Source organism: Hemicordylus capensis, chromosome 8, assembly GCF_027244095.1.
Source record: "Hemicordylus capensis ecotype Gifberg chromosome 8, rHemCap1.1.pri, whole genome shotgun sequence".
Lineage (NCBI taxonomy): Eukaryota > Metazoa > Chordata > Lepidosauria > Squamata > Cordylidae > Hemicordylus > Hemicordylus capensis.
The window spans coordinates 20,779,054-20,806,248 of NC_069664.1; the positions used below are offsets into that span (position 1 = coordinate 20,779,054).

The following is a 27,195-nucleotide window of genomic DNA, read 5'->3' on the forward strand; positions in this document are numbered from 1 at the left end:
ACTAATTGACTGAGCACATGCCTTGTTGTAGAAGCAGCCAGATTAATTTCCTGGCATCTCCGGTTAAAAGATCTTGGTTAATAGGCCAGAGAAAGACCTCAACCTCAACCTGATACTCCAGAGAACCCCTGCTAGCAGGAGTGGAAAATACTGAGCTAGGTAGACTGTGACACATTGTGAGAGTTCTTTATCGCCTCTTGGTCATTTGGGAACTACCTCAGGGTACTCCCTGTTGAATTTAAGAGGCACTTTCTTATATCTGTACAAAACAGAGTGATTTGGGATCTGTAGAATCCAAGGGATGGAGTTGTGGTATGCAAGGACAAGGCAGTAGAGTGGAGTCAGGAATATTAATGGTTTACTGAAATAGATATTATGTACAGAGGGGGAAGTGCACGCTGCTTTTTCAGTGCTCTTGTTGCTGACTGTTTGTTAGCTCCACCTCTTCTCCAGGATTGGAATATAAGGAACTAAAGCCCCATTCAAAAGCTGGCCTGGATCAAGGAGTGGATTCACCAAACAAACCATAGGATCCATCCCAGAAAACAAATGGAGACAAATGAGAGTTTGGGGGGGATTTCGCAGATTTCCTTACAGTCGTTGGATACAACATCTACCCATGGCTAACATGCCACAGAGCTCATAGATAAAACCATAAGACATGCAACTAGAAGAGGGTAATACTAGGAAACTGCAAGGCACTCAGTCTTAACACTTGTACTTCTATAAATTGCCATTGGAATAATAAGAAAATGGCAATAAAAGTGGAACAACAATAGAAGAAACTGAAGTTTAGTACCGTTGACAGTCAGGGACACTTCTCGCTCTCCTGCACCCACACGTGGAACCACTGCTCGGCACACATATTTCCCAGCATCCTCTTGACGAACGCTTTTTAGGGTTAACGTGTTCTCATTGCTCAGGACCTGGAAAAGAGGAAAGGCAGTTTGCTCCTAGCGTCTGATTTCACAGGCAAGAATCCTCACTCATCTCTTAGTGACCATCCTGGGATGACATTAACACCACCACAGCTAGATAGATTAACAAGAAGCTTCAAGGAGCATCGAGTCAAATGGAGTCCATGGGTTCCTCTTCACTGGGAACTTAGAAGTGCTCAGCTCCACAATAGCCACTTTGAAACAGACCGAGCCAATCTAACGTTGTCAATGAAGCAATTTAGGCTTGCTTAGAACAGCAGCAAACTCTGATTATATATTTAAATGTGCATTATATCTGGCAAAGCTGTTCTGCTTTCTGTAACTGGATTACTTCTGTCTTGGTTAAGTTACTACTCTTTCTTCCCTCCCATCTCTATGCACCACTGCCAGAAGAGCTGTGATGATTTCATGCCTCTGCATACCAATCCTGTGCAAACTGGCACATCCTGAGCTGTGGCCTCAAGCCAGGAGACTTATGGATTCTGATGAGACTTTTCAAGCCAATATATTAATAGTATAGGTCAGAATAGTCTTGGTTCTAGAGTCAAGAGATCTTGTGCTACTGACTGTCCTGGAGCAGGGCCTTTGTGGTTGTGGCCCTGATGTTTTAAAATTCCCTCCTCTTGGAGGGCTGCAGTCTCCAAACCCATCTTCCTTTAGACACCAAGTGAAGCCCTGGCTTTTCTGCAAGGCCGTGGGCTGAACTGCTGGAGTTGGACTTCACTCTGTTCTGTCAATCTGCTTGACTAATTTGAATTCCTTACTGGTGCTGCTCTGTTTCTGCTGCTGCTCTGCTTTATTGCATTGTATTATTTTTTTACTTTGTTTTGAGCCACTTTGGATTGCATGATGTAAACATGGTCGGGTAGGGTAGGATAATAACAATAAAAAATATAGCTCTGAGGTCTACTGCACTCCTGAAGTCTTAGCATTTTGTTTTGTTTTGTTTTGTTTTTGCTAAGGAAAGTCATGAAATGCCCAAATGCATCTCTCAGCTTTTTCCTTGCTATCTGCCTCCCTCTTGCTCCCCACTGACCTGTTCCCCTCATTGACCGGCGATGTCCTTCAACTCCAGAAACTCTGGCATTGTCTTGGCCTCCTCTCTGGACTATAAACTCCACCCTTCGTTGATTCTCCTGCTTCTAGACACCCGTGGTCTCTTTAGCTATTGAGACCTGACTCAGGACTGGCTTCTCAACAGCTGCCTTCATGTGGTTCTCTTCAAGTTGCTCTCATGCCACAGAGTACATGTGTGAGCAGGGCCACATACCATTTGAACGATGTTTTATCACACTGCACATAACATAACAATATCCTTGTTTCTTAGATTTTCCTCTAGCCACGTGGGATGGCTATAATGGCCCTAGACTGCCATTTTGTCCTGCAAAGTGGGTGTTTCTTTGCGGGAGTGGATCCCCTTCTGCCCACCAACCACTTCCCCACTACAACCCCCACTCAGAGCTACTTTTCCTCATTCAAAGCAGCAGGCAAGGCCTGGGACGGGATCCCAGCTTGGAAGCAGGCAGGGAGTTGCACTTTGGAATGGCATTTCCATCTGGCTGAAGAAACCAATGGCAAGATAAACCTAGCATGGGGTGTGAGGAGAGCAGGGATGACTCCAAGGGGAAGTGGGCACTCCTCCAAAAAACAATTCCCGCTCCCTCTTTCACTCCCCTATCCATCAGTTTGTTTCTCCATATAATGTATCCTTTGTCTGAAGTTGGTCCTAGCATTTTTGTACCCCAGCGTTATCAACGCAGAGGGAGAGAAACCATAATAGTCAGTCCTCTAACTCTCTTTTCCATCTCAAGTGGTATGTGTCTAATAGCAGATGGAACTAAGCCTATGGGTTGAAAACCAGCTTTGGCCGGAATTCAAAGATGTTAATCCATGCTCTGGCCTCCACTTTAAGCAAGCCTGCTTCCAGTTGGAGGACAGAACTAGGCATGCACCGGGGTACTTGAAAGATGTTCCATGAATACATTTGAAAATACATGTTCTGAATACATTTGAAAAGGTAATTAATTACCTTACCTCTGCAAGTATTTAAGATATAGCAAAATCCTCACTCCCCTAATCATGTCCTTTGCCACCCCTTTTGCACCCTCAAACTTGTTCTAGAGTCACCCCTGGAGAGGTGTTGCAAGGAAAGGCAGTGGTTAGGGGAAGGGTTCTATGTCTCCTCTAAAACTGCCCTGAGCCATTTCTGGAAGGGCGGTATAGAAATTGAAATCATCATCATCCCAGGTCCTTGGGAAGGACTCGATGTCTGGATAAAACAAACCAGTCAATAACACCTGTCTGACTGTGTAAACAAGAAATAATAATAAATAATAATACAGCACCTGCTGCCACTTGGAGGTGGAGACATGGTGGCCCAAGTTCCCAGACCTATCTTGCTGCCAAAAATCTAGTTTCACCCTGACACTTGTCAATCTAATCAAAAGATTACCTGGTATTCTGGTTTTCACAATACATCTTCTATACATTTTCAGACACAGGTGTGACTCCTGAGATCACACTCACCCTGTTCAAAGGCTAACATGAAAAACGGCCCTGAGCCATGGAGACTCAAGCAGCTGATGAACTCGCCTGTTTACCCTGTAAGGTCAGTTCTCCCTGCTCCCCTCACCCCTGCTGCAATGCCAGCTACACTGCCCTATGGCCCACACCGGTCTAATCAACAGCTTTATTAAAACTTCCTAAGTGCTGAAGCAGGGAACTGTGATGTAGGCCAGTCAGCAAAACCTGGGCTCCTGCGGTATTTGGAAATATGATGAGTCTAAAACAAATATGGCCTGTAAGAGTCAACTCTTTCTAATTGCCTGCGGAAGCCGTTGAAGTCCGATGGCTAATTTTCCACCTATATAACCAGAGCTGTCAGGATCTATCTGCAGCAAAAGTGGACAGGCGTTCACTTCCAGTGCTGGAATTTGCATATTGGGTTATGCTATCCCTTCACCTCTGCACAGGGCAGAGCTGAGACATCTGTCACCCTTCTCCTGCAGACATTTGGATGGCCTCCCTGTGGGCCTGCTTCCTTTTACCTTTCCGGCATGTGTTTGCTATGTAAACACAATCCAGCACATTAGTTATTGGCACTGCCGAGTGTCTGATCTTGCAGCCAATTCCTCTGCTCATTCTGGGAATTTACACTGATGCTTAGCAAAACACTTAATGCCCTTAGCAGTAGTTAGACATATTGCAAAGGTGGCTCGTCTCAAAACTACTGTGTTTAGGAAAGTGTTGAAAACCATAGGAAGCTGCCTTATACAGAGTGAGGCCATTGGTCTATATAGATCAGTACAGTCTGCACAGACTGGCAGTGGCTTCTCCAAGCTTTTAGGCAGGAGTCACTCCCAGCCCTACCCAGAGATACCAGGGAATTAACCTGGGACCTTCCACATGCCTGCATGTAGATGTTCTACCACTGAGTTACGGCCCCATCTCCTAAGGGGAATATCTTACAGCCACAATAAATTGTAGCTGGGGATTATGGGAGTTGTAATTCAGCAACATCTAGAGTACCACAGGTTGGGAACCCCGTCACACATGTAGTCACCCATGTAGCCACCCATCCAAATACAAACCAAATGCAGACCCTGCTTAGCAAAGGAGACAATTCATGCTCCCTAACACAAGACCAGCTCTTCTCCTCTAACAATCTCATTTTTAAAAAAAACAAAAAAACATTGTGGGCCCAGGATCATGCAAAACAGCTCCCCAAACATCGCCTGGTATGTGCAGGGAAAGAGAATGGGAAGGGGAGGTACCAAGTGCAATCTCAAAATACAAAACATGAAGTACCTGGTAGATGTTTAAAATATATTGTGATATCAATAGTAAGAGGATATATACATGTGAAAAATGAGCATACAATGTAAAGCCACCCAATGGGTGAGAGCACAATAATCAGAACTAGCTGGCCCGGGAGCATAGCATCTGCATCTATAGTTCCCCCCACTCCTTCTCCCCCACTCCTTCTCAGCCCTCCCACCTCCTCTCCCCCTCAGCTCTTCCTCCATTCTTGGCCCACTTCAGCTGCTGCTTTCCCACCTCCCCGCGCTGCTTCCCCGCCGCCTGCCACTGCCTCCCCAACCACCGCTTTCTCCAGCACCACTTTTGGCCGTCCTGTTCACTTTGCCCCTCCACAGTTTGCTCGCAAACTCTAGCGAGAGCTGCCATACATGGGGTTTGTGACGGGTATGTTTTAAGAGAATTATATAGATAGATGCTGAAACAAACCAATGGCTGAGCGATGAAAGATAACCCAGTGAGTGAATACAAATTAGACAAATGGCTGAGACTCGCAGCACCTATGCAAGGTTTCAGAGGCTTCTTCAGTCAGAAAATATGTCTCTCAGTCTTCAAATGCTTTCAAATAGGTTCTTGGAATATCTACTATGTACATCATTTTTCGTGTTTTGAGATGTGCAGGGATGGTCCAAGACATTTTGTTGCCCAAGGCCAAGGACAATATGATGCTCTCCTTCAGCAGTTGGGTGCTCAGAATTTAATCTAATTAGTAATAACTCAGCACTACTGAAATCAGTGAAAGAAGGTTGCCATGTGTAACTTAAGTCACATTAATTCCAGTGGGATATAAGAACTGGGAAGCATCCAGACCCTCATAATCATCTGCCGCTCTTTTAAATAGCCCTGAGCATCCTTGGCAGCCTTGACTTCTAAATGCTGCACAAAGCTATATGTTGGGTCAGACCTGAGGCTACCCAATGTTGGGTTCTTCCATTTTTCCTGAAGGAAGACACACCCATGTTATGACATCACTGTAGGCAATTCCCTTCTCCATATCATTGGCTGCTGCTAGTAGGGGGCAGGGGAAAGCATGGTGTGATGCAGGGATCCTCAACGTTGGGCCCCAAGATGTTCTTGGACTTCAACTCCCATAATCCCCAGCCAAAGGCCACAGGGCCTGGGGATTATGGGAGTTGAAGTCCAAGAACATGTGGGGGCCCAACATTGAGGATCCCTGGTTGTGATGTCACAACAGTGGTGAGGAACAGGGGAGAAGTCACTGAGGATATATTCAACAGCAGCCCTTTGTCAAGAGGCACATTCCACCCTGGGCAGGTGAATGGAGAATCTGCTTGTCAGTCTTGGGGCAGAAGCCCAATGCCTCAAGAGTGGTGCAGGAGAGGGGGTTAACTCCTCCCCCTCCCCACAACCTTTAGCTGGCTCCCTCTCCGGAGAAGCTCAGCTCCCAAACTGTAGGCTACCCTCATAATCAGCTGTCTCTCTTTTAAATAGCCCCAAACAGTCTTGGTGGGCTTCAAAGGCTCTCCTGAGTTTCTCTCCCTGCCTCACTTCCTGTTTCCTCTCCCCACACCCACCCAAGACTCACACGGCTTCACAGGATTCCTCTGGGGCTTCTCCGTGTTGGGCAGCTCTGTGAGAGACAGAGACTGGTCAGGGGCCCAGTGTGGCTTTCATCCCCAGCCCCTGAAGGGGGGGGAGGGGGAGGGATGCCCCACACTGTGGGAGAACCGCCACCCGCATCGGATGAGTGAAGGGCAGCTGGTGGCATGGCATCCCAAAACGGCTTATTCAGGGAGGAGGATTTTAATGAAGGCCTGTTGCCAGGAGGAGCTAAATGATAAGGCAAGGAAACTGGGACATTCCAATTGGTGAGGAACTGAGCTGGCTCAAGGCAAGGAAAAGGGAGCAGGGCCGTCCTCACAGAACAGAGCAAAGAGTGAAGCATGGGTGCCATATTTCCGCAGCCAGCAAAGGGCTGCTTCTGCTCTCTGGGAGAAGCACGATTTCTCAGCTTCCCCTAACAGAAATGGATCAGCACTAATGTCTCTATCATTTCCACGTAGCCTGTAATCTTGTCTAGAGCGATGTGGGCCTCGGAGATGTGCAGCCCAGACATTTGTCAGCTAGAGGGAGCTCGAGGAAAAGCAAGAGGAATGGCACAGCTGCCTTTCCGAGACAAGCCATTTGTAACTCCTCCAGACGGCTGAAAGACTGACTTCTAACTTGATCTGCCCAAGGCCCAGAAAGAGAGGCAGAAAAGGATGGTTCGGATCACAAAAGAGACAAATGAGGCAGGAGTCACAAATATGGTGGTGACTCTCTTCACCCACAGAATACCAAAAAGGAAACAAAGAGGTGAAACGGGCAGAAAACAGTGTCAAAGAAAGAGTGATATTTCCAGGAGAGGAGTCATAGCTTAGTGGGAGAGAACATGTTTTGCATGCAGAGAGTCTCCAGTTCAGTCTCTTATCAGCTCCATTCAGAAGAGTGGTGATGGCTGGAAATGACCTCTGCTTCAGACCTTGGAGAGTTCCTGCCGGTCACAGTAGATCATCTAGGGCTAGATAGACTAATGATCTGGTTCGGTAAAAGGTCATATGTTCAGACTTGGTATAGATAATCTTGAGAGAGAGAGGGACATGGAAAGCTGCCATATACTGAGACAGACCATTGGTTCATCTAGCTCAGAATTGTCTACACAGACTGGCAGCACCTTCTCCAAGGTTGCCAGAAGGAGTCTCTCTCAGCACTTTCTTGGAGATGTTGCCAGGGAGGAAACTTAGAACCTTCTGCATGCAAGTATGCAGGTGCTCTTCCACTGAGCTATGGACCCATCCCTGAAGGGGAATATCATACAGTGCTCACACATGCAGTCTCCCATTCAAATGCAAACTAGGGTGCTTAGCAAAGGGGACAATTCATGCTTGCTACCACAAGACCTTGATCTGGGTCAGATCAAGAATGATCTGATCCAGTATAAGACAGCTTGTTCCACAATCCATATATCCAAGGCAGTTCTGGGTATACCATGGGTATATCCTAAAAATAAGACAGCCAACATAAATGGTCCAGAATGTAGTTTCTTTTCAGGCTAGGCTGGATGCAAAGAAACATTAACTTGCCCACAGGTCTCTTACATGTAGAGATTCTTTGTGTTCCTCCCTCCAGGTTATTGTGTCTCTGTGAAGTGCTTAGTTTGCACAGATGTCTCCAGCAATTCAGTTTAATGAATAGCTCAAAGAGGGAAAAAGACGACAGTTAAAGCCAGTACTATGCAGTGGGTATAATTTCAGGGCAGGGATTGATCCTGAGCTAGGACTCAACCCTAGATCTAGTTTATATCTAGAAACAACACATCTGTATCTACATTCTGCCAAAATATAAATACATTGTTAATGAAATACATCAGTATCTGGATTCCCTCTCTTTTTCACATTCCAGTGTGACTGCAGGCTGCATGCATGAACGTCCATCACTCTTTATACTTCTTTATACTTGATGATTATATTGTACACTCAATGGCTTGTGGCTGCCTGAGTGAACTGACCTACTAGAATGCATTGCAGTGATGCTTTCTCTGACTGTGACCTCTGACTGTGACCTCTGTGTCAGCCCATTCACACATGCAAACTACTGCTGATGCAACAGCCAAGCAAGGTACAGGCACTGCTGCTCAGGCTTCAGAAAGCGAATCCAGGGCAGAGTTACACATGAGAAAAAACCACCATGCCAACCTGCCTTGTCTACTTTCAGGAACTACATAGTGTTGGGAGAGCTACCTACCATATTTACCCAAACAGAACACAACTCTGAATTTCAGATGGCTCCTTTGAAGGGGGAGGGGGATAAAATACAAGGGATACCTGTATTGCCTGAAAGAAAAAGGACTCTGAATTTAAGACCGCCCCCTGACTTCTAACATCAAATATCTTGCGGGGAGGAACCTAGTCAGATAAATACATTTTAGTATTTTATGAGAATTCCTTAAGTTGGAGCGGCATGGCCGTTCATGTCAGAAGACCCCAATTTCGCAGGACTGCAAACAGCACAGTTCTCATAGCCCCTTCAGGCCCATTAAGTTGGGGATGCTTGACTAGCGGTAAAGATACGACCTTTGACAGCTGCAACACTCTTTGCTCTTAAGCCTTTGCTGTAGCTCTTTGTAAGCTAGGAGTGCTCACAAAGAGAGCTCAATGCAGTGCTGGTTTACAACACTCCACCTGCCACAAAGAGGTTAAGCGATGCCTTGGCCTTTGGTTAACCCTGATGCAGCTCATAATGGGAATCAATTCGCCTTGTATTAGGGCTACTTTGCAAAGATCCCCTTTGAACGGCAGAATGTGGAAAGCGTTGTGAGTGCCATGGAAACCTGTTTCCCCCCGCCGTTTGTATTAGGCCAGTTATATGAACCAGCCTCCTTGACCTCTGCTTGGCCTAAAATTTTCTTTATCTCTTTATTTTAAACCATCAATAACTTCCCACACTGTCTTGAGGCTGATAGCCAGCCAGCTATTGCAGACTGGTTGCAAGTCTCTCCACTGCAGAGATTGGACCCAACTACTTACTGCCTCTGCTTCATCCTGTCGTCATGTCTAAAATGCATCAAACATGCCTGTAGGTTTCCCGGTCCAAACCCAGGGACTTTGCTCATCACTTAAGAGCTATAGAGAGTGAAGCTGTTCTCACGATCCATGAGAAGAGCTTCCGTTGGGTGTGTGGGGAGCATGGGCTTAGCCTCAGTGCCTCCGGGCTTAGCCTTTGGCACCTCAATGGTCCCAAAGCATGAGACGATAAGGGCAGGCAAATGATCTCTTTGAGAACCAGAGTAAAAACACAGCTGTATGTATATGCTGTAATGCCCTGCAAGCACAGAATCATGCATCATTGGCTGCCGAATTGGAATTCCCAAGAATTTCAGCAGTTTTTAACAATCAGGTTTCTAGTCCTTATGGGCTAGAAGAAATCTATCTTTCTTACAACTTTGGGACTGGCTGTGAAAACTCTTTGTTCTTTTTGAGTTTACAATTGCCCTCTTCAGATGTTATCGGTGCCATAGGCACCCATGTTTACAACAGCAAAAGCAGAAAGGAAGTCGTGTCCTGCCACTGCCACTTACTCCCCACCCCCCCACCTGACAAACATGCTTATGATGTCCTCTGTCTGAAGGGGGAGATGTCGTAAGGGTGTTAACTGATGAACCTGTGAGCTGAAACCTGGATCGATGCAGGTTGCAGCTCACGGAATTGCCGGTGAAAACACTTATGTCATCTCCCCCTTCAGACAAGCTGTAAGGTGAGGCAGGCAGACCTTCCCTATTTGGCCCCCCCCCTGTTTTTTGGTGGGGGGAGAAGTGGTCTCAGAGATTCAGAGGGGAGAGGAGAGGTTCCAGCACCTTCTTCCCCTCATCTCTAGCCAAGGGTCTCAAAGGGCTTCTCCAAGATAGGGCTGAGAGAGATTCCTGCCTGCAACCTTGGAGAAGCCGCTGCCAGTCTGTGAAGACAATACTGAGCTAGAGAGACCGATGGTCTGACTCAGTATATGGCAGCTTCCTATGTTCCTAAGGGTCTGCTTCCAGCAGATGTCCTCATCAGCCAGACCTGCTTTATATAGGCAAGTGCAGCTCTTGCAAGTGCCAAGATCTTGTTCCAAGATCACAAGACTCTCTTCATCTGGCTGTCTATCAGGGGCCAGCTCAGATGGTGTGTGTCTGCCTGAGTTGGAGTAGCAACAGTTCAAGAAGAAGCCAAAGGAGGAGACATGGGAAGGCACAACCCGGGCTCAGGGTAGGTATCACCCCACTCTCCTTCCCCACGTGAGTAACAGCAACAGGGTGGGACTTCCTCCCCACCGTTGCCATTGTAAGTGTGAATGTCTATGGTCCAGGATTATATTTTTATCTATCTAAATCATCATCACCATCATCCCAGTAGTAATCGGTGCCCTAGGTGCAATTCCAAAACACCTTGAAGAGCACCTCAACACCACAGGGGCCACAGAAATCACCATCAGCCAATTACAAAAAGCAACTTTACTGAGAACAGCCTATATCTTGTGACAATATCTATAATAATATTAATATCGATAATAAAATTCAGCCATCTCAGGTCCTTGGGAAGGACTCAATGTCTGGACAAAACAAACCAGTCAATAACACCTGTCTGACTGTGTAAACAAGAAATAATATATTCTTATTAAAGATATTTATAGCCCTCCCCTCTAGTACGCTACTGCTCAGGGTGGCTCACAACATCAACAAAACACATACAATGTAAAATAAAACATTAATGAAGTTTAAAAAGTTAAAAAACCAAACAAAAACCACATTTAAAACTACAGATTTCAAAAGTTTCAAATTATTCACAGAAAGTTAAAAACCGAGAACTAAAAACTAAAACAAAACAAAACACCACCTGCCAGATATAAGAATGATAGCATCTCAAGAGGGTTTCTCTGTGAACTAAGTCTGGGTCATAAGGGACATAAGTGTTTCTGGGGGCTACTCCTTTTGATAGAGGCTCACCAAAACACCAAATATATTTGGGGTGGTGGTGGCTGTCAGTCATTTTAACTGAGCTGCCTTGTGATTAGGCTGATCAGGTGCACAGGAAGTCAGGACTCCTCCTAAACTATTAACAGTTGGGTATGGGAGACAGTTTCAGCAGGTGAACTGGAGTGAGAAAAGCTGAGCCTGCTGAAATGAGAACTCATGTGCATTAAACAAAGCACAGTATTGTTTGCAAATAGCAGAGAGAGAGAGAGAGAGAAAGAGAGAGAGTAAGTAAAATGGCCATGCATTAATTACGGAGAGTCATTGTGCATTAAACAATGCACAGTAATGCTTGCAATTTGTCATTTATTTTAGCAAAACAGCTATGCATTATTGACAGGGACTCTCTGTTCTGCCTGGTTCAGAGACAGCAAGCCCTTAGCCATTGTGGGAAGCAGCCAAGAAGAAATGAGAGGGTGCTCAGAAAGTGGACCAAGAAACTGTCAGGGCACAGCCTAGGAAAGGCAAAGGGGCATCAGTGGGAGTTACGGATATGACCAGATGTGCTATGTAAGTTCTTGGAGAGCACGAAGAGAATAGTCAGGGGATCTTAAAAAGTGCAGGCAGCTGCCAGTGAGGTCAGCAAGAGAGCAGTAGTGATGAATAGACGAGCCTTCCACCTCCTGCCCTGACTACCAGTCGCATGGCTCTAAATCTCCAGATGCATCTGCAGCCGAGAAGGCAGCCACAGCTCCTCTGGCCTGTCCCTTCCACAGTCCTGCTGCTTGCTCCTTCCCTTAGCTGCTGTTCAGCACACCTGGTCCTGCTTGCCACACCAGATAAGGGAGGGATGGAAGGCAGAAGCTAAGGAATAAACAAGCAGGGGTAACCACAGCTGACCTACCTCCTGCTTATTTGGGAGATGTAAACAGCTGAGTCTAAAGAAAGATGAGAAACCCATGAAAGAACTGCAGGGGGCAGGAGTCCTCCAAGGGTGCCTCCAGCATCAGAAGGCAAGAAGCCTCCAAGCACCCCCGCTTACTGAGCAAAAGAGACACCTTTTAAAGTGGCGATTGTCTTATATTTAGCAGGTGGGGAGCAACTGGCCCTATCCAATCCCAGCACAACATCCCCCCAGTGGCTGTTGCTGGTATCTCTCTGTTATGTTTCTTTTTTAGATTGTGAGTCCTTTGGGGACAGGAAGCCATCTTATTTATATATTGTTTATTTTTCTATGTAAACTGCTTTGAGAACTTTGGTTGAAGAGTGGTATATACATAGTCATCGTCATTGTAGCACCAGTTGCAGGGGAGCAACAGCAGGAGAAAGGGCATGCCCTCCGCTCTTACCTGTGGGCTCCTCAGAGGCATCTGGTGAGCCGCTGTGTGAAACAGGAGGCTGGATTAGAAAGGCCTTGGGCCTGACCCAGCAGGGCTGTTCTTATGTTCTTAGACCTGGAGAGAAACATTGTTTTGCAGCTGGGGAGCCTCTCTGCTGATCTATGCCTTGACGGATGGATCGGGAAATACAAACACCGCCGCGGGGTTCTCCAAGCGTCTGGTTGGACACAGCAGTGCACAACAAGTTTGCTAAGATACAGCCAAGCACTTTCCCCCCGACAACGCCTCTCATTCTTGGCCTTTATATCTAAACTGTGATAACTGGAAAAGTAGAAACAGCACGTTCAGTCTCTGCAATTAAGGCCAAGCTATCCACGCTGAAGGACGACATGATTAAGCTCTTGCTAGATTTTGCCACTTCAGACCGCAGCTGGGGGAATATAGGTTTTAATTCTGCCTCATATTAATTTTTTTTTAAAGCTTCATGCACATAAAAAGCTGGGTAAAAAGTGAGTCCAGAAGCCCATCTCCCTGGCATGGTAGCTTTTCTCCAAACAGGGAGTTTTGATCTGGAGGAGCATTCAAATATGCCGCCCTCCCTCTGCATTCCCTGAACTCCAAACAAGCACTGATATTTGATCCTGTGGCTACTTGCTACTAGCACTCATACTAATATTTATATACTGCTTTCCAACAAAAGTTCTCAAAGCAGTGGGTGGGGGGAGGAGAGAGACAGACAGACAGACAGACAGAGAGACAGAGAGAACAAACAAATCTGGATCCCTGTCCCTAAAAGGCTCACATTCTAAAAAGACTCATAAGCAAGACAGCAGCAACAGCCACTGGAGGGATGCTGTGCTGGGGCTGGATAAGGCCAGTTGCTCTCCCCCTGCTCAATAAAGAAAATCACCACTTTCAAAAGCTGCCTTTTTGCTCACTTAGCTTGAGAGCGAAGGATTAGTCCTATGTGGAAATCCACAAGGCTGCTGGATGAATGAGAGGAGAGCTGGTCTTGTAGTAGCAAACATGACTTGTCACCTTAGCTAAGCAGGGTCTGCCCTGGTGGCATATGAATGGGAGACTGGAAGTGTGACCATTGTAAGATATTCTCCTTGGGGGCTCTGGGAAGAGCAGAAGGTTTCAAGTTCCCTCCCCGGCTTTTCCAAGATAGGGCTGAGTGACAGTCCTGCCTGCAACCTTGGAGAAGCCACTACCCATCTGTGAAGACAATACTGAGCTAGATAGACCAATGGTCTGACTCAGTATATGGCAGCTTCCTATGTTCCTATGAGGCCATAGCTCAGTGAGAGAGCATCTGCTTTGCATGCAGAAGGTCCCAGCTTCAATCCCTGGCAGCATCTCCAGGTAGGGCTGAGAGAGACCCCTGAGCCTGAAACCTCAGAGAGCCACTACCAGTCAGTGGAGCCAATACTGAGCAAGATGGACCAAAGAGAGGCTCATCTCACTCGGTATAAGGCAGCTTTCTGTGTTCCCATGATGGCTTCTACTTGACGGCTATTCAGTATTTATTCACCTGCCCTTTCCTCTTTTCTTAAGTGCCCAAAGAACTTTAGCAGTGTTGGGACACAGGTGTCTTTTGCATTGCTTGGCTTCCTGGCCTCACTTAGCAACATTTCTTTCCAGCACCACCAGCACCCTTCTGCCTGGGCCCAAATACATATCTTCATGCATCTAATAAAGTGAGTTCCGTCCTGCAAAATCTCGTGCCAGAACAAAGTAGATCTGACACATTCATGCAGGAGAAAGAGATGGGAATGAGGAGCAGACAGCTAGAGCAGAATAATGGAATAGACCACTTTGGACCAAAAGTGGGGGGTTCCAGATCTCAATGCTTCTCTGCAATTCATTTTTTTAAGAACAAATTTAAAAACAAATAGCAAATATGTTGATCAAAACTGTATCCCCATCCTTTTCTAGATATTCTGATTTTCTATTAGCAGGGAGACTTTAACACAGGGAAATGTTCAAAAATGGTACCTCCCCACTACAATCTGAAGTGGTATGGCCAACTCTACCACCTCATTCTGCCTCAAGCTATTGCAGAACTATTGGTTGTTTCCCCCTTCAACAGATTAACACAGTTACCCCTTTGGAATAATACTCAGAGGCACTTCACATGACTTGTGTAAAGCGCCAGGAGGGTTTGTGTGGGGAGAGCGGGCTTAGCCACGAGCAGCCTCCGAGCCCCGGGTGGCTGGATCAGCCGCCAACATGACTATCGGCTCCGTCACGGAGCTGGTGGGGGTTGCGGGTGATTGAGGGCCGCCTGGCCCCCGGAAGTTCCAGGATGCCCTACACGCATTCTGGAGAGACCCCTGAGGCCGGGAGGCTGGCTGCAGCCTCCAGGTCGGGGGTCTACTCGTGTGTCACCACGTGCCCATGAGCAAAAAAATGAGGTTAATGGAGCATTTGCTCTTTTAACCTCGTTTAAGGAGATGGGGGATTAGGGGGCTAGCCACCTTGGAACCACCGGGCTTGGCTGTGAGCCCGGTGGTTCCAACGGTCAGTGGAAAGCAGGCTCGGCTCCCTTCGCCCGCTTTCTTCTGATCATGGGAATAGCTTCATTATGTCTGCATTCCTTACAATCACCCTGTAGGGAAGCTGCTATCATACCCATATTGCATACTGGAGGCAGCAGGTAAGAGGGGCTGGGGATGAGATCATAGCTCACCAAAAGCCACCTGGGTTCAATGTTCAGATGAGATTTAAATAGAGAACATCATAGATTGCAAAATTACGGTCATGCAATGTAGATGAAGTGTAGCCATTTCACTCTTTAAGAGCCTAATGGGAGGGATTACAAAGCCTGGTTGTATATTTAGATCCACAGTGCATATTGCAATCACTTGCCAAGGTACTTTAGGTAATGCATGCAAGTTGGATATCATCCTGTGTGCCAGAGAGTCCTGGAATTGCCAAAATCCAACTCTTAAACTTTCAGATCTCCACCCAATCAAGCACAGCTGCCCAGCATCCTTACCACGCCAGAGCCCCGCTTCATCCAGACGATGGTCAGAGATGGGTTTCCGATCCATGCGCAGTTAAATACAGCATCCGATCCAAGGTCGACCAGGAGGGACTGTGGTTCTGACATCATGCGCGGCCCAACTGCAAGAAAATGAGACCATCACAGAAAAGGTGTCTGCTGGATACGTCACTGAGCAAATTATTACTCATAGCAAGTGGGATCCTGCACAGTCGGAGCATCGAGGGTGGAGTCCTCATGCTTGAATTTGGTCTTGCTATTGCTGAAGTAATAAATGCTGACTCTGGGTCTCAAACAGGCAACCTTCCCAGTAGGAGTGTGCTGGTTTCAGGAATCTGAGCTCAAGACATGATCCTGCAGTGGCTGCATTCTGGGAAGAATCACTCTCTGCTGGTTATGGTGCTTTCGGATACAGATACGATACAATACAATACAATATGGAGAGTATGTATATACCACTTTTCAACAAAAGTTCCCAAAGCGGTTTACATAGATTAGATAGATAGATAGATAGGCTCCCTGTCCCCAAAGGGCAGCCACCTACTGTCACAGTGGGGAAATGGCTTGACTACCAAGCCAGAGGTTGCTGGTTCCAATCCCCGCTGCTATGTTCCCCAGACTATGGGAATCACCTCTATCAGGCAGCAGCAATATAGGAAGATGCTGAAAGGCATCATCTCATACTGGAGGTGGCAATGGTAAACCCCTCCTGTATTCTACCAAAGACAACCACAGGGCGCGACACCGACTCGGCAGCACACTTTACTTTACCTCAAAGGGCTCACAATCTAAATAATGTAGATACCAGCAAAAGCCACTGGAAGGATGCTGTGCTGGGGCTGGATAAGGCCAGCTGCTCTCCCCTTGCTAAATAAAGAGAATCACCACTTTTAAAAAGTGCCTCTTTGCTCAGTTATCAGGGGCCTGCTGGGACATGAGGAAGAAATGGAAACGTGATGCTTAACCCATAGTTTATGTCTTTCATAAGCACGAATAAGCTTCAGAAAAGAGCATATGGTTCAGACACAAAGGTTGGGGCATATATAGCTCCAGAACTGCAGGTTGCTCTGTGGAGTTGTGAAAGAGCTTCTTGTTCTAGGTCTTCATGGTTGGGTTATTCTAACTCATGAAGCCAACCTTCATATGCGTGCTGCATGTGGCACCGGCTCTGAAGGGTTTATGGCATGTCTGGACAGGAACAGGAAAGCCTGTTTAAATGCTTGCACCACCAATGAAATGCTTGTCTCTGCAGTGCTTCTTCACGCCATGGCTCAGTAGACTGAGTATTGAGAAGACTTGCTAGACAACACCTTGCTAAGTAACAGGAGGCTACTTATGTACCTCCTATGTTCCAAGGGATGCTTACCACTATTCTAACTTAAGAACAAGAAGCTTATCTATCTCTATCTCTCCCAGTTTAACATTAAACAAAACTAAAGATAAAGTGTGCTGTTGAGTCGGTGTTGACTCCTGGCGACCAGAGAGCCCTGTGGTTGTCTTTGGTGGAATACAGGAGGGGTTTACCATTGCCATCTCCCACACAGTATGAGATGATGCCTTTCAGCATCTTCCTATATTGCTGCTGATATAGGTGTTTCAACCAGCGGGGATTTGAACCGGCAACCTCTGGCTTGCTAGTCAAGTCATTTCCCCGCTGTGCCATTAGGTGGCCTTAAGCAAAACTAGTAGGACAATTATTCAACAATATTTCTGATCTCTCTTTGGCTCCCTTTCTTCATCATGGATGAAACTGGCCATACTCTTGTGATGCCCAGGTCCTCCAAGAAGCCTTCAGAAATACCACGCCTATAATCTATGTACAACCCAGTTATCGGACTAAAAAGGAGCCAACCTAATGCTTCAAAACCCATTGGCCAGTTGATGGTTCTGCAGCTGAGCTGTACTCACAGTAAACATCGACGGTCCTGCTGATGTTGGTACTGCCCAAAGCATTGGTCACCTCACAGGAGATTGGTTCAAAAAAGTAGGTGTGGTCGACAATGGTTTCGTAAGAGTCACCGGATGCTTCCTTTAAAACATGTCCCTTTTTGGCCCACCTGCAGGAAACAACAGACAGAATGACAGGGCTGTGTTAAAATGGTGCTCTCACACAAAAAAGAACTTGCATTCATGATATATACACAGGGCAGACTCTAGGTTTCTTGGGAAATTGCCCTCCACAGCAATGAAGGCTGTGCTAATCCACAGGAATGCCCTCCACCACATGAAGGCTATGAGTGCAGAGGTGGACTCAGGGATCAGCAATGGGCCCTTCTGAGGACCCTGGGCAATTGTGCAACTGATGCTCATCCCGATGACAGTCTTGCATGTCAGGATGGTGCAAATAAACAAAGCTCAGGACCTAAGAATCAAATGCTGATTTGGGACACCATTGAGACCTGATGCCCTTGAGTTAGCTGTAATGCAGCACTGGTATAAAATACCACTGTGTGGAGGTTGATCCAGCAATTTTATCCATAGCACCAATGCACCCACCTCCTTCTGGTTCCCCTCCCCACTCTTTTTTTTTTTGCAGATATATGAATGAAATTTCTGGATCAATGTGGTGAGTCGCTGACTCGCTGCACATATGTTACTTACCACAAGAAGCTGTATGAATGTAATGGCATTGTTGTGAGTAGCTGCTACAGCATAAATTGGCGAGGAGAGTTGGTCTTTGATGGAAAGTGTGAATTGTCTCCTTTGCTAAACAGGGTCAGCCTTGGTTTGTATTTGGATAGGTGGCTACATATGAGTGCTGTAAGACATTCCCCTTCGGGGATGGGGCCATAGCTCAGTGGAAGAGGATCTGCTTTGCATGCAGAAGGTCCCAGGTTCACTTTCTGGCATCTCCAGGTAGGGCTGGGAGAGACACCTGCATGTAACCTTGGAATGCTGCTGCCAGTCAGTGAAGACAATATTGAGCTAGATTGACCAAGGGTCTGACTTGGTATAAGGTGGCTTCCTATGATGCATTGGTCCTGATGCATGGTTTTTCTTCACTACAAGGTAGGGTTATGCAATTAAACTGACGGGCAGCAGATTCAGGCCAGAAGAAAAGGAAGAATCATACTTAAAATGAAAATGAGCAGGCCTTTCCCCAAAGATGGCCAATGCATCCATGCATTTAATGTGCACTGGGCATATATGCTACTCAAAACCAATTGCAGTTCTACAATACCTCTGGGTCAACCCCTCTGAAATTCTCCTCTGAGGATATTTTGCCATGATAGATACCTTTTCTTGACTGCAGATGGCTGAATCCGTAGACAGCGTGGAATTGGAATGTATCAGTGGTAGAAGATGTTGCTAAGCTATCTCCTGGGGTTGAGACCATCTGTAATGCGGATTTTGACTAAGCCATCCTAGAAAGTCCATCCATCTCTGCTAACTGAACAAGGCCCCCTCCTTTGATTGCCTTTCCCTTAATCTGGTTATACAACATCTTGTTTCTGGTAACGTAGCAGGCAGTCACCAACTGTTGTCATTTAAGAAGTATGTATGTGGGCGGGAGGGGGGCAGTTTGCAGGGTTTTGACTTTTCAAAACACATATTTCAAATGAAACAAGGGAGAGCTGTAGCTTAGTCAGCTTAGTCATGATGCATATGATTTGTGCACAGAAGCTGCCAGGTACAATTCTCCAGAACCCTATGTTAAAAGGGTTAGGAACATTGGGACATAGGAAGCTGCCATATACTGAGTCAGACCATTGGTCCATTTAGCTCAGTATTGTCTACACAGACTGGCAACGGCTTCACCAAGGCTGGAGGCAGGAATTTCTCTCAGCCCTATCTTGGGGATGCCGCCAGGGAGGGAACTTGGAACCTTTATGCTCTTCCCAGAGCGGCTCCATCCCCTGAGGGGAATATCTTACAGTGCTCACATGTAGTCTCCCATTCAAATGCAACCAGGAGGCAGTCTACTTTGCAAAGGGGACAATTCATGCTTGCTACCACAAGACCAGGTAGGGAAGCTGGGAAAAATCCTTAAATGAAATCTTAGAGATGAAAGGCCCAAGTCAAGAGTCCATAGATTCTTTTCACCAGATTTTCCCTCCACAGACATACACATTTATTTTCAAAAGTTTAGAACACCAATCTCTTCCAAACTTTTGGAAAGATGATAGATTATGATAATAAGATTCTTTGTATGAAAATTGCCAGATAGACACAAAAGCCACCACACCACATCAACAGCTAAACATATTGTTTATATAGCAAAAGGAATGCATAGTTTGTGTTAGAGAAGGGAAGCATAATTTATTGTGATTGGACAACAGCTTTCCCTCAAGGTATATTTGGAGCTATTGTGTAGATATTGGGCTGGTTCAGGAGCAAGGTGTATGGACTCAGTTACAACAGCCATGAATGCACCACTGAGAGACCTTAAAGGCCAAGTTGAAGACAGATCATCCTGGAGAGAATCTATCTACGAGGTCTCTAAGAGTCAACACTGACTTGATGGCACTTAACCAATCAATCAAATCAATCATATGATACCATTACCACCCATGTTCTCCCAGCATGTCCCTTGGACATTCATTCATTCATTCATTCAACATATTTTTATACTGCCCAAAACTTACATCTCGTAACTTAACTTACATGATAATTGTGGACATGATAAATCCAAATGTCCCCTCTACATGTACTCCCAATTCTTAGGCACATAGGAAGCTGCCTTATACTGAGTCAAGACTATATTCCCCTAAGGGGAATATCTTACAGTGCTCACACAGGTAGTCTCCCATTCAAATGCAAAACAGGGCAGATACTACTTAGCAAAGGAGACCGTTCATGCTCACGACCATGAGACCAGCTCTCCTCCTCCACTTTTTAAAATAAGTATTTGTAGTGTGTTTAGAGGTGTCATTTGGATGAACCACTGCACCTCCTGCCAATAAAGGGATGTGCCAGGATGGTGTCAGAACGTCTGTGCAGGATGTCCTGATGGGCATGCTCTCAGCACATTCCCTTTCTAACCACATGGACAGGGATGGTATTGTTTGCACCATTCAATGGAAACTGGAAGCATACTGATATTCATAAAACCAGACTGATAACTGCTGGTTGCTTATTGGAAATTGCCCCTCTTTTTAAAGAAAGTTGCCTCTTCCATTCCTTTCTCCAAATTCCTATAGGTACAGGGAAACGGGATCTGCAGAAAAACCCTAAGAAGATTTGCTTTCCTTGAAAAGGGAAACTTGTTTGGCTTCCCCCTGAAAATTTGTCAGATGCTTCTCCTTGGAATTTCTGAATCTCTTCTACATTTTGCTGTTTTGAAATTTCAGCGCAAGCCCTAAAACCCATTCAATGTGCAAACACTTCAGTTCTGCCTTCCCCAAACCAAGCCAAGTCATGAAGAGCCAATGGAGCTAGTCCCCTGCTGAGTAAAGAGGCACCTTTTGAAAGTGGTCATTCTCTTTCTTTAGCAGGGGCAGAGCCAGGGGCATAGCAAGGCTGGAGTGGGCCCAGAGACAAGATTTTAAAATGCCCCCCCCCCCCCGAAGCTCAGCTCATGGAGTAAAGAAATCGTAGCTCCAGGTCTTAACACCCACATCAATTTTGGAGGATGAATACAACTGAACAAAGCCCAGGAGGGTGCGCAGCTGGAGGAGTCAGTCATGTGAATTGCCTCTGTGGGGGGGCCCCAAGGCAGTGGGGCCCCCAGACACTTGTCTCCTCTTGCCCTATTATAGTTACACTCCTGGGCAGAGCAACTGGGCCCTATCCATCCCCAGCACAACATCCCTACAGTGGCTGTTGCTGGTGTCTATTTTATGTTGTTGTTGTTTTAGATGGTGAGCCTTTTGGGGACAGGGAGCCACTTTATTTCTATCTGTGTAGACCACTTTGGGAACTTTTGTTGAAAAGTGACATATAAGAATTCACCATATTTGCATCGTGGAGTGTCTAGGGGTGAGCTGAGCCATGCTGAGCCATTGGTGGTGGTGGAGGGGCTCCACTGTGTCTTCATTCTCTACTCCACAGCCTCAAGTGGCTCACCAGTGCACAGACCAGAAGGCTCCTAGTTTAAATTCTGTCTCTCCCAACCCCCAACACACACACACACACACACACACACACACACACACACACACACACTTACTTTAAAGAAGCTCCCAGTGTAGAACAAACAGAAATGATGCTCTCAGCCATGGCAGGTTCCATGGAAAAGCTGGAGTTACAGGCTGGGGAAGAAGCAAGGCGTCCCACAGGCCAGGCTCAAAATGGCTGCAAAAACACAGTCCAAGGCTTGCCAGTTCATGAACTCAGGCTGTCAACATCAAACACCCAGTTGAATTCCCCAGAGCCTCTCTCTCTCTCTCCTTTTAATCAAAGGGAACTTCATCCCTTTAAGGCAGTTGGAAATAACAACATTGTACTGGAAAGTCAAGCTGGCACTTGAAGCACTGCAATGCAAAAACTGTCTTTGAGGACAGGCTGTCAACTCAGCACTTGAATTAAACTGCTGTTTACCAAACAATCAGCAAATGTGACCTAATGGGGCACCATCTGGCTTCTTGCCACACTGGGGATGTCGGAGCTGGAGAGGGAGAACCTGACAGAGCATGCGGGATGAGATCAAGGGGAACAAAAACACCACTGGGGCAGCGTGCGAGACCCCAGCAAAATCCAGGAATCCTCTGGTGCTCTCTCCAAATTGCTCTCTCTGGGTGACTTTTGTCCTGCGGACTCCAAGGTGAACCCCCAAAGGAAGCGGATTAAGACAGCATGCACCGCCTTTCCCCTGCTCCCCAACCAACACAATATGCCACAGGAGATCTCTGTTCCTGCTGTCCTGGATAGCACTGAAGGTGATGTTCCCAGGCTGGGCAGCCAGGTGGGAAATTAGTGATACATTCACAGAAGGGGAATCTATCAAGAAAGAAACTTCTTTTCATAATTTAAAAAACAACAACACAGCAGCAAGTGAAGCTAAGCATAAATATCACTGCTGGTCATAATTAGAAATGCAATTACCCAAGTACAGACTAGGATAGCATGAGACAAATTGTTTCTTCCTGCCACAGAAGAAAGATCCCGCATGGGGAAGATATCTCCTTCCCCGAGTCGGGAGAAAACTTGCATCCAGAAGATCCCAGGTTCACAGCCCGGCACCTCCGGGTTGAGCCGTGAGCAACTCCTGCCTGTAAGCTTGGAAAGTTACTGCCTGCCATTGTAAATGGTACTGAGCTAGATGGACCAGTGGTCTGACTTGGTATAAGGCAGCTTCCTATGTTCCTATGACAGTGGGTGCAATTTCGCCAACACAATCTTCATCTTCAGCCAACACAATTTCCAACCCTATTTTAAAAGCATGTGGAGGGTGCGCTTCACTGGTGGTGGGGAGAGGGAGGGAAATCTTGAGGAGTACTGCAGCATCTGTGATTACAAACCCAGCCCCAGTCTGAAGAGGGGTGTGTGCATGTGATCAGCGGGGCTTCTCACTCCAACTGATGACATGCACTTTTGGAAAAAGATGTATTAACAGTACAGATGTGAGCTCAATTTGTATGCATTTATCTCCTTTCTTCACTCATTTATCTTCACGCCTCCAACAGATGCTGACTAGCCATTTCGGCTTCCCCCCTGCTGGGTGATTGGGGGGTGTATGGAAGTAAATCAGCTCTCTCCCCTATTAAACCAGTGACTTTGCTTTTATTTCCAGCCTCTCATTCGGCACGCTTGTGAAGGAGGCAAGCTCTGTGCTCCAAACACAGCCATCCCCATCCTTGCGAAAACATGCACAATTTGTAATCTTATGAGTAATACTTCAGCGTTTAGAGCATTTTTTTTCTCCCTGTGTGCAACCACCTTAAGTGGCGCAGTGGGGAAATGCTTGACTAACAAGCAGAAGGTTGTCGGTTTGAATCCCTGCTGGTACTATATCGGACAGCAACGATACAGGAAGATGCTGAAAGGCATCATCTCATATTGAACGGGAGGAGGCAATGGTAAACCCCTCCTGTATCTTACCAAAGAAAACCACAGGGCTCTGTGGGTACCAGGAGTTGAAATCGACTTGACGGCACACTTTCTGTACTTTGTGTGCTTAAAAAGCTTCATATACCTCGTCCTGCTCACCTTTACAATAAAGCTGTAAAGCAGACCAAATGATTATCTCACTTCTCCAAAGGGCAGACAGTTCATGGCCGGACTAGATAATATGTCTATGGCAGGGCTGCACAACCTTGGCCCTCCAGTCGCCGTGGGACTACAACCTCCATCACCCCCAGCCCCAGTGGCCAATAGTCAGGATGATGGGAGTTGTAGTCCAACAAGCTGGAAGGCCGGAGTTGGGCAGCCCTGGTCTTTGGTGTGAGGTCTATGGTGTGATGGGGACATGTCTGTTTTGTTCTTCTAATGCCAATAGTGTATGTGAGTGTATGAAAGAGAGAGAAAGGGTGGGGGAGGGAGAGGGATATCTGGCTTGGGACCATGGCGAGAGGAGAGGATTTTTCACCCTTTGCCTCCATCACTGGTCCCTCCTGCCCTTTGACTCGGCTCAACTGTTCACAAAATGCTTCCCCTGCTGCTCTTCACCTTCCCTTAAACCCATGGATGGGAAAAGTAAATGAGAAGCTTGAATCCATGAAATGAAAAGCCAAAGTTAATTAGTTCCTATCAGCGTGATTACAGAAAGCTTCAGGGGCTGAGCACCTAATTGTGCAGAAAGTCCCATTTTGGGTGATTAAGTTAAAGGCGAGTCTTTTACGAGGCACAAGCAGCAGCTTCCCTCTCTTGCTCCGTGTGGAAAACAGGTTGCGATTAGAGTTGCTACCAGACGGTGGGGAAGACACAGTGATCCTCCCAGCCTGCTGGTAACGGGACAGCAAATACCAAGGTGCTCATTCTCAAGAGTTACCAGTAGCAGGGGAGTAACAGCAGGAGAGAGGGCATGCCCTCAACTCCTGCCTGTGGCTTCCAGCAGCACCTGGTGGGCCACTGTGCAAAACAGGATGCTCAACTAGATGGGCTTTGGGCCTGATCCAGCAGGGGCTGTTCTTGTGTTCTTACGTTCTTAAGAGGGTGTCAACGAGCTCATGTGGCATACCTCAGAAATGCCAGTGCTGGGCGCTAAGGGGATGGGGCCATAGCTCAGTGGCAGAGCATCCCGGATTCAGGCCCTGGCAGCATCTCCAGGTAGACTGGGAAAGACTCCTGCCTGAAACCTTGGAGAGCTGCTGCCAGTCAGTGTAGGCAGTACTGAGCTAGAAGGATCAAGGGTCTGACTCTGTACAAGGCAGCTTCCTATGTCCATCTGTCATAGCTCAATGGCAGAACATTTGCTTGCATGCAGAAGGCTCCAGAGTCAACCCACAGGTAGGGCTGGGAAGGACTCCTGCCTGGAACCTTGGAGACCCACCATCAGTCAGTGTGCACAGTACTGAACTGGGTGGACCAATGGCCTGACATGGTACAAGGCAGCTTCCTGCTTGTAAGGATCAATGTCTTCTAAGAATGCACACTTGGTAATTCACACTTGGTAGTCCACTGACTTTCATGCTCCTGCCCTCATCTTCCTGCTAGGTCCAGACCAAGCCTGGATAAGTCCCCCTTGGAGGACCCCATTGCTGGCCTTAGTGCAAACGGAAAGCCAGAGAGTAAGCAGACTCCGAGAAATTTCCACCCCCACGACATTGCCCAGCTTGGGGAGTCCCATTCTTGCCTCCCCCAAGGACAGTATTTGAAGTCAGCATTCCCAAACTTCTCCACAGCACTAGCTGAGACTGAGTCCAAACAAACAGAACCAAAACCCCTGGGATGACTCACATTTTAACCATGTAACATGGGAAAGATGTGTTTACAGGGCTGGGGAGGTCCGAATCATGTCCAATGGCCGTGATCCCAACCTATGCATCTTCAATTGACCATATGTACAGACCCTACACATGTACAGATTGTACCCACATAGGTTCGCCCACACAGTCAGAGATCCTGCAAAAAGCTGGACGTATGGCATGAAAAGCTGCCTTAGCTAACCCTAACCCTTGCACAAACTAGTTTAGTTCAGGTCTGAGGACAGCGTCTTAAGGGTACACCAAGAGGAGAGAAAGATCAATGCAGAACAGCCAGAACTTAAATACACATGATCTGTTGAGTTATTTTATTGTACTCTGCATGGTTATTAAATATTAATAAAATTAAATTTAATGTTATATTTTTTTAAATAGGTGCCAAAGGGATTGTCAATTCCTTTGCACTCACTGGCAAGAACACAGAAGGATGTGTGTTTATTTCTTACTGAACAAATACATAGAGTACTGTCTTCAAACATTTCCTGGCATTTCTGCCAATAAGAGGGACGAAAGACTTAATTTTTTAAAATGAAAGCTGAACATTCAGGCAAGAGGCCTGGAATATCACTGAGGGCCAGTCCCCCTCTCCTTCTTTCTATAGCTACAGCTCTGGTGTAGTTATCCTTTGAAGAAGAATCCTCTAACTTGAAATGTCTTGGGCCTTAATAAGTTGTTTCAAGTGCATCTTTAAGAGTCCCCCTTAGCAATATAGGACCATAGGAAGCTGCTTCATACCGAGCCAGACCATTCGTCCATCTAGCTCAATAATATTGTCTGAACCAGGGCTGCTCAACTTAGCGGCCCCCCCAGCTGTTTTTGAACTACAACTCCCATAATCCCCAGCCACATTGGCCAATAGCCAGGGATTATGGGAGTTGTAGGCCAACATCTGCAAAAGGGCCAAAGTTGAGCAACTCTGGTCTGCAAAGACTGGCAGCAGCTTCTCCAGCAGCTTGCTGGAAGGAATCTCTCTCAGCCCAATCTGAAGATGCCAGGGAGGAAACGTGAAAACTTCTGCATGCAGACGTTTTTCCCAGAGCAGCCCCGTCCCCTAAAGGGAATAGTGCTCACATGTAGTCTCCCATTCAAATGCAACTCAGGGTGGTCCCTGCTTAGCAAAGTAGGCAATCCATGTTTGCTACCACAAGACCAGCTCCTCTTCTTTTTGCATGTATTGATGTGCATCATACACAGGTATGGGAAAGCACACCTTTGGGGTAATTCAGTGAGAGGAAGCACGTGGTTTGCTTGCAGAAGGTCCCTGCCTGGTTCAGTCTCTGGCATCTCCAGATAGGGCTAGGAAAGACCCTTCCTGTCATGAACCTGACCTGCAGCCACCCTTGTCAGAGGTACATGAGGAGATCTTGGGGGATGAGGCACTGGAGTGGACCCCAGTCCTCTTTAGAGCCACTGTCTCCACCACACCCAGAAGTTACACTATTGCCCATATTCTCTGAATCTGAGGACTCCCTCCATTCCTTAGAAGAGATGACCTTCTTCCCTACAAGTCCATGCCTGAGAAATTAGTCCTGCTTCCTTTATGCCTCTGCAAGTCTCGGAAGAACATGGGGGAGCCTGGAACTGGAGTCCTGGGCCTGCAATGTGTAAGGCCTCAGAATGGAGTGACCTGTTGCCAAAGCAAGTTTGTGGTGAAAGTGCTCTGCCTAGTTCCTGTGCCCTGCTCTTCAATTCCTGGCTTCTGACCTTCTGCTTGCTTGACCTTGCCTTTTACTTGCTCCTGATAGATAGCTCTCTAACCCACCACTTGTTTGACTTTCCCTATGCCTGCTCCTAATAGATTGCTCTTGATAGATTGCTCACAGATTCTGCATCCACAGTTTTG

At 46.7% G+C, this 27,195-nt stretch overlaps 1 protein-coding gene and 1 long non-coding RNA gene across 5 annotated transcripts in view; one reads left to right on the forward strand and one right to left on the reverse strand.

Annotated features, from left to right (window-relative positions):
* Positions 1-27,195, forward strand: part of LOC128333605 (uncharacterized) — a 174,354-nt gene that overhangs the window by 89,119 nt on the left and 58,040 nt on the right. The window lies entirely within an intron of this gene.
* Positions 1-27,195, reverse strand: part of KIRREL3 (kirre like nephrin family adhesion molecule 3) — a 780,338-nt gene that overhangs the window by 78,506 nt on the left and 674,637 nt on the right. For all 4 annotated transcript variants that reach the window (XM_053269220.1, XM_053269217.1, XM_053269218.1 and 1 more), the window contains 3 exons: positions 17,458-17,606; positions 15,544-15,671; positions 800-926 (listed from right to left, as the gene is read on the reverse strand). In XM_053269220.1, the coding sequence (XP_053125195.1) occupies positions 800-926; positions 15,544-15,671; positions 17,458-17,606 (404 nt within the window). The remainder of the gene's footprint in view (positions 1-799; positions 927-15,543; positions 15,672-17,457; positions 17,607-27,195) is intronic.